At 47.6% G+C, this 10,734-nt stretch overlaps 1 protein-coding gene across 1 annotated transcript; it reads right to left on the bottom strand.

Annotated features, from left to right (window-relative positions):
* Window positions 1-678: 678 nt before the first annotated feature.
* On the bottom strand, window positions 679-3,086 carry LOC133142534 (heparan sulfate glucosamine 3-O-sulfotransferase 1-like). Its single transcript, XM_061263812.1, has one exon. The coding sequence runs from the start codon at window positions 3,084-3,086 to the stop codon at window positions 2,184-2,186; it is 903 nt and encodes a 300-aa protein (XP_061119796.1). The 3' UTR covers window positions 679-2,183.
* Window positions 3,087-10,734: the final 7,648 nt, after the last annotated feature.

The following is a 10,734-nucleotide window of genomic DNA, read 5'->3' as shown; positions in this document are numbered from 1 at the left end:
TGATTAATTATGTGCAGAAAACCAGCAGACCCTGTAGATTTTTAGGCACACTGCTGTATACTATAATAATACACAGTGTCCTACATTAGTACTACTACAGTTTGAACTATGGTGTTTTCATTTAAAATACATGCAGGTCTACAGTTATGCTGCAATCCAGGTTCTAGTAAACATAAAGAAGGATCATTCTTATATATTATTATATTTTTTCATTTATTTTGCTTTCCAGTGAAATTGCTGTTTATTAGCCATTTTAACAGACCATGGTATATGTCACTACACTGGAAATCAGTGTTTTCAAATTTCTATAAGATTTCAAACAATCATACTCATACAAAAGATGTCCTACTGCAACCTGAATCTTTCCATTTCCAGTGAAGCCTCTTTTCCTTTTCTACCCACAGTGTTCAGAATAATTTAGAGCCGATATCCATTTTGGCTCAACTGTTTCCTCGTGTGTCATTGATATTTCCATATAGTGTAAGTAAAGGCATTATCTTTTACATTAGGTCAAAACTTTACCGTAGATGAAACCTATATGTTAATGGCATGAAAATCCATATCCAGACATGTTTTCACACACACACACACACACACACACACACACACACACACACACACACACACACACAAAAAAAACAGCAACAACAACAAAAACAATATCAACAACAACAATATCAGAATTCCTCTCAGGTTTAATAATAAAACAACATGTGACACTTCACAGCACAGCTTGAGACATTCTTAAATGTATATGTATAAAACAGAGGGGCAAAAATAAATAACACTTTCTCCATCTTTCCACGCACCATTCTGAGAAACTGAAACTGTCTGAGCTAAAAATGAGTACAGCATGACTTTGTACTTATCTTCACCAGAATAACAATAACGTCACACTTTGTGAAGTGGCTTAAACTGCATTTAAATAGCAGGGAATGACTCTACTTGAGCAAAGTTTAGCCAATAAGCCTCAGCGTGGTCAATCAGTCCCGACACACTGTACATTTGCAGATATACGGTCAGGGGCAAAAGCCTGTGAACACCTAGACTGCAGCTGACTAACAGAAACTCATGTGGGAAGCGCCGGGCTATTTTTAGGCTATTGAGGTTTGCGGTGTGCTGTGCAGATCATGCAGGTCTTAGAAACAGCATTTTCTAAGTCAATTATTTTGTTTGTTTAATAGTCTTAATGTTCGTTTTGTCAATGTGTGGTGCATGAAGGGAGACAGATACATGTGCACAGTGTACACATGCTTGCTAGTGATGACTAGAGTTGATGTCCCAATTTATAATTAATTATGTCATTAAGAATAATGGCGCAAACTCTTGTCAAGTCTTGTAAAATATAGTGATACAAGTTTTCTATGTACAAATTACTTTTTTGCCACACTGTTCCCCATCTTTTGCACCTAACTGTACATCTACATTCAGGCTGTCCGACCAAGCCTCTTATTGACAAGTTGCTCATTCATACTCCTGCATATTAACTATTCATTAGCAGCCACTGTTTATCCAGGGATTGGAATGTACAACCAGCCAGTTTATATCGAGCACCCTAAGCAACAACACATCAATCAGACATCTGAACGGGGCTGCTAACCGCTAACCGCAGGGCATAGCAAGACTGGCCTTACCATTACCAGAAGAGGGACTGTTTTGGTGAAACAGCACCCCCTTCTGGCTGACCCGGGGCCTGCACATGGAGGGCAGTCCTCCAGCAGGATCGATGCACAGATCAGTGAAAAGAAGCAGCAATTGGCTGAACAACTAAGATTTCGCAGCCATGAGAAGGGCTCACAACTGAGGGCGGGAATTTGGCAAAACACTGGGGCAAAACATCTGTAACTAAAAATGACTGTGGGGAAAACCAAGGGTCACCATTTGTGGCACCAGTTTCACCATGCTTCTGGCTATTAAGATTAATAAACTGACCGATGGATTTCATCTGAACCCTATCGAGACGTCAGAACTTTGTAGTTCATGGTGCAGGGGATGGAAAATATTACATTGAAAAAAAAAAAAAGGAACGTAACATTTTATTCAGAATGGAGCGGAATCGGCCAAAGCCACTGGACGCAAGGCAGCTCTGAAGCCTCCGGATGACCCGCCCTTCTCCAGACGAGGTCTCCTCGCCTCTCTGAGCGGTCGGAGTCGGTGGAGGGGCAGCAAGCGGATCCGTCCCCTCAGCACCAGGCCAAGGTGCGGCCCACCATTCTGAAGAAGCGGCGGTTGGGCTTGCGCAGGTAGCGGCAGAGTTTGCGGTGGGCGGGGGCGCTGAGGGGGGCGTGCGGGCGGCCCTTGGACTCGTCCAGACAGTGCTCCTGCCCGGCGGTGGGGACCAGGCAGTAGAAGCCCTTGGTGGAGTTGAAGTAGAAGTTGGAGGGGGCAATGCGGGGGGGCAGGCCCAGGAAGCTCTCGGCCCCCTGGAGCTCGGGGAACGGGTCCCTGACCAGGGCGTCTCCGTCCACCACGTGGACCTGGGCCCGGGGGAACCGGGCCAGCCAGCGGCCCAGGTGCAGGTGGTACAGGCTGCGCTGGAGGGCCTTGTAGGCGGGGTCCACCCTGCCATCCGGCCCCAGCAGCAGGTCCTCCAGAGGAGGGTACGGCTTCCCACGCTGCCTCCGGTTGTGCAGGACCTGCGTGTAGTCCGACACCAGCCTCTCGGCCGGGTCTCGCACGATCAGCAGGAGCTGCACCCCTCTGTCCATCGCACGCACCCGGCCCGGGGCCCGGGGGGCCGAGAAGTACCCCGGGGTCTTCTCCACCGTCAGCTGCCCCGGCAGGGACAGGGGCATCTGGGCGAGGTACCAGCCCAGGCCGCGCCGGTAGTGCTCGTCCACGTTGAAGAAGTGCACCTCGGCCTTGGCGGCCGCCACGCCCGGGTGCAGGCTGAGCATCTCCAGCAGCGCCCGCGTGCCGCCCTTCCTCACGCCGATGATGATGGCCCCGGGGAGACGCTGGGTGGCGTTGGCGGGCGGAAGGCGGTCGACGTCGTCGGGGGCCGGGGTGGTGGCCCTCAGGCAGGAGTTGAGCTCAGCCTGCAGGAGGAGCAGCAGCACGGCTGCCAGGAGCAGAGTCCACAGCATGGCGGGGCCCAGCCAGGGGGGAGCAGGACCCACCACAGCAGCGACACGGCAGGGGGACAGGCCACGCCCTGCTCTAAAAACAGCCAATCATCACCTGCTGGGGCTTCTGTGCCTGCCAACAGCCTGAGAGGGGGGAGGGGGAGAGCAGGGTTTGAATACTTTGACAGTTTGGAAGAGTTGGAGTTAACAACTAAAATATGTCATTTGCTATTTAATTTTTTTTAAGTAAAGCTTTTGACACCCAGGTCTGCTGTTCCGTGTCCAGGAATGAAATGTACAGGGATATGGAGGTTGAAGGGGGGGAAAGTTGCTTCCTAATATTAAAGCTTGTATCAAATTTAAAACTTTGGTGCTCGCATACCAGTCAGTTAAAGGATCAGCCCCTGTATATATTCAATCCCTTATCAAGACCTATATACCAACAAGACCCCTCCGTTCTGCCACTTTGTGCCGTCTGGCGCCTCCCCCTCGCCACACCTGCACTTCGCGCTCACGACTGCTGTCTGTCCTGGTCCCACAGTGGTGGAATGACCTCCCGGTGGATGTCAGAACGGCAGAGTCTCTGACCTCCTTCAAGCGCAGACTGAAGACCCATCTCTTCAGGCTACACCTTTCCCTCCCCAACTCACAATCACCGTGATTAGCCTTAGACCGTAATGGCACTTATGTATAGATATCGTTACTTGTATAGGTATTGTTGTTTTTATTGGCTGTTGCATTGTTGTATTCTAGCTGCCAACTGTGGTATGCTAGTTTGAAAGTTGATTGTACTCTTCAAGGGTTCTGAATTTCTGTATGTTTACACTAGGTCTCGGAACTGTACTGTCCTCTCAGGTCCACTTTTGCACGTGTTCTTGTGTTTGATCTGCACTTTGTTGTACGTCTCTCTGGATAAGAGCATCTACTAAATGCCACGTAATGTAATGTAATGTAATGTCTTTGTTTCGTGAATGTGGCGTACTCTACAGGTAGGCAATCTGCTAGCAGAAGTCCAGAAGACCAGACCAAAATCAGTACTTTGGGAGGCTCAAGACTGATATAAAAAGAAAACATGAAAAGAAGAAAGAAATAGAAAACAATGGAGTAGGTGTTGGTGAAAATCTGATGTTAAAATGATGGGTTTGTGTGACTGTGGACCCTGGGACACTTCACACCTCAAAGGTGCCATTCCGCGGGTTCACAGGCTGGTCAGCCTGGGCAAGCCGCACTCTGGTGCCCCCTCCTGGACTGTGATGGAACAGCAGGAGGGGGATCTTGCCTTATTTATTTCCCCTAGTAATACATTCTATCTTCTGCTCCTCCAAACAATCTTTCCACCCTCACAGTAACAGACAAAAGAGATACATATATAGTACTAAGTAAAAACAATCCTTTTTGCACAAGGAGTACATGAGGTGAAACAAGCACCCAGCTATAAAAAGCTGGGCTGCCATCTCTTCAAGGCCATAAGAAACAGCAGTCACCACTCTAGTCACACCGGTGCTGCTGTTCTTCTCAACTTTTTTTGTCAAAGGATTTTTTGTCAGAATCCAAAGCTATGGAAAAACAATATGGCAAGAGCATACACAAACAAAACCAAAGCAACAGACCCAGTTTTCGTTCTTTGAGTAGCTGATGATAGGGTGAACATTGCAGAGCATAAGATCTGCACCATCCACTCCGCTCCTTAAAATCAACATCAAGGTTGTGACTTTTGAATTTGGAATGAAAAATATGCATGAGTCGCCGAAGGTAAGACTAAATAAAAATGTATGGCAGTTAAAGTGACGTTAACATCTTATTTTACCATAAACCTTTGACAGAGCAGGTGCTGGGAGCAGGTATGTTCATGATGTCTGTTTGTCTTCATGCACATGTCTGTGAGCACTCCCTGTGTCAGTGCACCCTGCTCCTGCCCTGGGATCATCAGCCTGTGAGCACTGACATCAGTAAAAATGCAGGTTTTATTCTATGTTCTCTGCAGGGGTCCCGGTGTGTTAGCTTGATGCCAAAAGGGGGCAGTGTAGCCAGTCATTACAATTCTCATAGGTCCCTCTCTCTCTCCCTCACACACACACACACACACACACATTTTACACTATATGTATTCACGTGTAGCACCAAACTGATTACCACACCTTGTTTTGGCATAATAAGATACAAATTAAACTAAAGATTCAAATTAACATTTACATTTAAGCAGCAGAAAAGCAGCGTGAAGCCCTGTCACATAGCAACAAGATATAAACAACAACTTGACACATCAGCAGTCCAAATTAGGCCTTTAGTAATCGGTGCATTCTCGAGCACCAAAGCATCACACCAATGTTTTAAAACAGAAAAGAGTCTAATGCGGTTGGAGAAGATTGTAGGCGCGGGCACGGAGCGAAGGCGACTGAGTGCAGGGCTGATTGTGTACTTTTAACGCTTTCACGCTGCAACACGTTGCTCCACCGCCAACCTCGGCCGAGTGTTTCAACACGCAGCACCCCATTAGGAGTGAACTTCCTGTTCAACAGCCATAAGAGAAACCTCTGGCCATTGAATAAGCCCAATGTGTGAGGACATTCAGTGACTTACATGACGTGTTAAAAGAAAGCCACAGGACACCGTGTCCCTCCAGGCCCAGAATCTGATGCACCCATACACCATTGCACAGCACACCAGGAGCGTTGCATTAGCCATTATAATGTTGTAGCAAGTAGAGTTATAATATGGCATGTGCACACAAGTTGCGGTTTATGGTGCAGGGGAAGTATGGCACATGGCTTTCAGTTAATCAGAATCAAGGCTTGATGTGTGTATATTTTATAACCTTCTATCTCTTTTTCCCCAATTTTTAACACACATTGAAAGATTGTCCAGCTGTATGTACCATCAGACTTTCATAGCAAATAATGAAGTTGGATCAAAGCCCCTAATGATACAACCATAGCATTCATTGTATATAATGTATACTTATGTATGTTTGTATGTACGTTTGTATGTCATATCATTAAATAATATAACGTGTGCCGTTCCATCACCTCAATCCCCAACAAATGGGCAGTCAATGACACTGGCAAATCCTCCCCATCTCAGAATAAAGGAAATACAGATGAGGATTGTGTACTAGCATTCAGCCTCTCTCCCCTGCCCAAGGCTAAAGCAGAATGTGAAAAGACGCGCTGCACTTCTAAATCAGTCTGGAGATCAGGACTGCTCTTATTCTTCTCCTTCGGTCTGAAAGCGCCCTCTCCCTCTCTCCTGCACAGATAACAGCCTTCAGTAGGTCTGCGTGGCTTTTTCAGACGGGCGTCCAGCTGTGTCTCAAATTAGGCTCTTTGAGGAGCCTAACTCCTCGCCGATCTTGCACAAAATCTTTCTGCTGCAGAAGCCCCCCGCTGCCCCTGTCCTGGGTGCGGGCAGTGAGGGAAGGGGACTGAGGATAAGAGACATGTTTTTTTTAATTGATCAGACATCAAGTGTGAGTCATCGGACAGACAGCTGACCGAGCCCACAAATGCAACAGTGTTCAATACAGCCCAACTAAGCTAAGGGCAGACATCCACCACTAAACCCCTCCAAGAAACACTTCTAACACCACCATTAACCTCCAGCTGCTGTAGCTAATGCCCAAGTATATAAAATATATGCACCAGCACAACATGCACTGATACATTTAAATAAACATAGCATAGACATTACTAGCCTAAGAAAAAAGAGGGAACAATTATTCAGTGATGATGAATGTTTCTAATCATTTGCATTGACACAACAAAGAGTTATTATAAGGGGAAGTATATCCATCCATCCATTATCTTAACCTGCTTATCTTGAACAGGGTCGCAGGGGGCTGGAGCCTATCCCAGCATACATTGGGTGAAAGGTAGGAATACACCCTGGACAGGTCGCCAGTCTATCGCAGGGCACGCACACCATTCACTCACACACTCATACCTACGGGCAATTTAGACTCTCCAATCAGCCTAACCAGCATGTCTTTGGACTGTGGGAGGAAACCAGAGTACCCGGAGGAAACCCAGGCGAACACGGGGAGAACATGCAAACTCCACACAGAGAGGCCCTGGCCGATGGGGATTCAAACCCAGGACCTCCTTGCTGTGAGGCGGCAGTGCTACCCACAGCACCATCCGTGCCGCCAGGGGAAGTATATGCAAAAGCAAAATATACATTTATTTATTCATATTTTATAGCAAAAATATGTATACCTTACCTTACTATACCTATGAACTATATCATGCACACAGCAACAGCAACTTCTTGAGTGAGCTAATCTGCTGGTGTGAATGATGCCATTGGGAGGTGTGGTCATTTAGAGACCCATGAATCCCTCCCGCATCCCCAGTGGTGGGTCCTCAACCCCAGTCACTGTCCCAGAGAACCCTGGGTGCCCTGCCCCCTCTCCCTGCCTCTGCCAGAGGAGCCCTGGCTGTTTTACCCTGCGCTGTGCACACCTGAGGGGTTTCATATAAACACTCACTCTCAGAAATAAGGTGACAGTGGAGGTATATCTTTGTTCTTCGAGGATCACATTTCCCAAATGCACCCTGAAAGTACGGTAATGTTCTCTTTGGGCACAAATGAGCAGAAAAGATACACACGACTGAGATGAAGGCCATTCTGTTATTCAGAAAGCTTCGCCGGGATCCAGCATGACAGGACTTATACACCGTTGCCAAAGGATTTCTGAAAAATAAAATAAAAGAACAGATCTTATGCCCTTCTCCACCCCCCTTTCCATATCTCACTGATATGCACTCTCTTTGTTGTCAACACATCAGAAACAAATATATTACAAACACGATAGATTTGTTTTTGTTTTATTTGGCGAGTGGGGGCAGTTTGAGTGTTTCCAAATTCAAAAAAATACTGCATGAAAATGTTTTTGCTACTGAAAGGGTTAGCACAATGCGCATTGCAGAAGTTTAAAATAGTCTCACAAATGATCCGCTAGATAATCATAAACCAACGGAAACATATGTTATGAAGAGAAATGGGGGGAGGGCACACTGTAGGGGGGGAGGAACAACAGCCCCCATAGTGTTCAGGTGAGCCAATGCTCATTAGAGAAGGCAGGTGAGACGGAACAGAGGGGGGAGTTAACTCACCATGGCAACCATTCATTAGAATACCTGCCGTAGGGGAAAAATACACGGAGGGAGAGAGAGAGAGGGAGAGAGAGAGAGAGAGAGAGAGAGAGAGAGGGGGGGGGTCCTGAAAACAGCTATAACAAAAGAGCAGACATGTGATGACACTGGTTTTACAAGAGATCACAATGCCCGTCAGAACAGCCAGAGTGGGTGAGGATCACTGCAAGTGCCCCTGGGAGACATGCTTCAAATGCAGGACCCCCCCTAATAGTTACTTACTGGAACATTTGTGGAAATGGCGCCAGAACTCTGAACAAAGCCGGGCCCTAGTCCAACAATACTAATGCCACTTATGTAACTTTTGAGAACAGCCTATTCAAATATGAGGCTGGAAATTTTAGTGAAGCAATACACAATAAGTCTTGCTCAAATCAAACCTAATCAATTTAATTTGGATAGCACTTTTTACAACTATCACAAAGACGCTTTACAGAGGAACAGAAGGAAATTAGGCAAAAACATGGCCTGAACCCCCAAAAACAGGTACAATGCACTGTCTGTGAACTGCACCCTCTGAGTAACAAGGCCAGTTACCCATCCGCCATTTTGTATTACTGTTATAGGATTAGTGGTTACCGCGTGAAGCGGGTGGGCGTGGGCATGGGCCAGTAGGAAGCAGGGATACATCCCTAAGATTATACAGCAGCAGATAACTGTGGGAGGGAGGGAGAGAGGGACCACATGCTGAGAGAGCTGCAGAGAGAGAGGGAAAAAGAGGGGGAGCAAGACTGAAAGAGACGCAGATGGGGGCAGAGGGGCGACAGGAAAAGAGAGACGAAGAGCGCGGAAGAGAAAGAGAGGGAGAGAAAGGGAGGGAGATACCGATGGGTGAAGGGGGGACAGGGAGAGAGAGATGGAGAGGGGAGAAAAGAGGTAAAAAGACAGAGAGAGAGGCCATCTGCTGCCCTCTGCTCCTCGGGAGCACAGAGGAGTTTGTGTGTTCGCTGCGCTCTGCCTCAGCTCACCAGCTGCCCCGCTCCTGCCCGCGCAGCGCGGTGCTACGTCACTCCTCCGCGGGGGTCTCCCGCCAAAGCCTATCAGAGGCTGCACAGACCAGGCCGACGGTGGGGCCGGGCGGAGAGGTGCCGGGCGGAGAGGTGCCGGGCGGAGAGGTGCGTCTGCAGCCCTGAGGCTTCCCGCGAAAGCTTACCCAACGTTTGCCAACGCACATAATAAAAAAAAACTTTGCGTGCGAGAGCGATAATGACCTCTGACAACAGCGTGGGTGTACTGTAGTTACTGTGACACTATATTGTTTATGTCTGAGCGAATTAATGGGGAATTAATGGTCGATGTGCTTCAAACCAGCTATTGTAAAAATGAGTAAATAGGTGCCTACCAGTCAGCACGACCATACACGGACACTAAAACGCATCCTAATCAGGACATCACAAATGTGACATAAAGCACGCTGGGCTTCAGACCGAGCGTGTCATTATGTTCATTACACACGCCTCAGGTGAAGAGCTGAGGGCTTATTATCTTACACCAGCTACTGTTCTTTTTCATAATCTTCCATATTTTCCACTTCATACAGACAGGGGGAGAGGAGAGAGGGATAAAGAAAGAGAAAGGGTCACGGTGCAGAAGGCGCCGTGGCAGGGGATCGCACTACCAGCAGCACGGTGTGGGAATATGGGTCAGGCACCAGGTACCCTGTGGACCACACAGTATCCTCCAGGATAGTCACTAATGAATTGACTCGGATCCTTTTTGTTCAGCGTTTCTGGTCTCTAAGCTTCCTATTGCGTTTTTCAGCTGGACATTTTGAGTCACTTTTTGATATTGCTTTGAAGGTTTGCGTACCTGTCCTCAGCAGTCCCCCAGGCCTGGCCGCTCTGAAGCCGCTCTGGTCTACCGCCGCGATTATGAAGCACATTACACGCCATCTTCTCCACGCCGTCGACTTCATGTCCCTCCAGGTGCTCCTCCCCGGTTGATTTTCTTGTTTTTTACGAGTGCGATTTGAGCGTGGTTAAAAGCTGAGATGTGCCGGTGGGATTCATGGCTGTGGGGGCTGGGCAGAGCCGTTTGTGTGAGTAAAACACTGTGTGAGTAAAGATAGAGTAAACCATGAGGAAATCTCTGTGGCGCTGAGCTATAATCTCAGGCTGAGTAGTTTCCCCCGAGGAGCTAGGAATAATAATAACGCGCATGAATAATGTTGTGAAAGGAAGAGTGAGTGTGTATGTGTTCATGCGTGTGTGTGACAGAGATACATGGAGAAAGAAATAGAAAGAGAGAAACAGAAAGAGAGCGAGAGAAAGAAAGAGTGTATATGTGAGCTTGTGTGTCTGGACAGGTTCCCCGAGGCAGACCCTACCCATTAGTGGCACAGTAGCTTCCAATAACGAGGCTGTGTCCACAAACCAAGACACATCCTGCTCTCAGTCCAGCAGGGAGGGACTGGCCTGAAAAAGTAGCCTTGAAAAAAAATGCACACACATACACACACTCACACACACACACACACAAACATACACAGACACACAAGCAGGCACACACATACACACACA

Source organism: Conger conger, chromosome 12, assembly GCF_963514075.1.
Source record: "Conger conger chromosome 12, fConCon1.1, whole genome shotgun sequence".
In the NCBI taxonomy this organism is placed as follows: Eukaryota; Metazoa; Chordata; class Actinopteri; order Anguilliformes; family Congridae; genus Conger; species Conger conger.
Note: the sequence above shows the minus strand (reverse complement) of the source record. Positions and strands in the feature narration are given on the sequence as shown.

Bases quoted from the DNA above. Each gene is read 5' to 3' on its own strand.
- LOC133142534 (XM_061263812.1), bottom strand. From the start codon at position 3,086: ATGCTGTGGACTCTGCTCCTGGCAGCCGTGCTGCTGCTCCTCCTGCAG.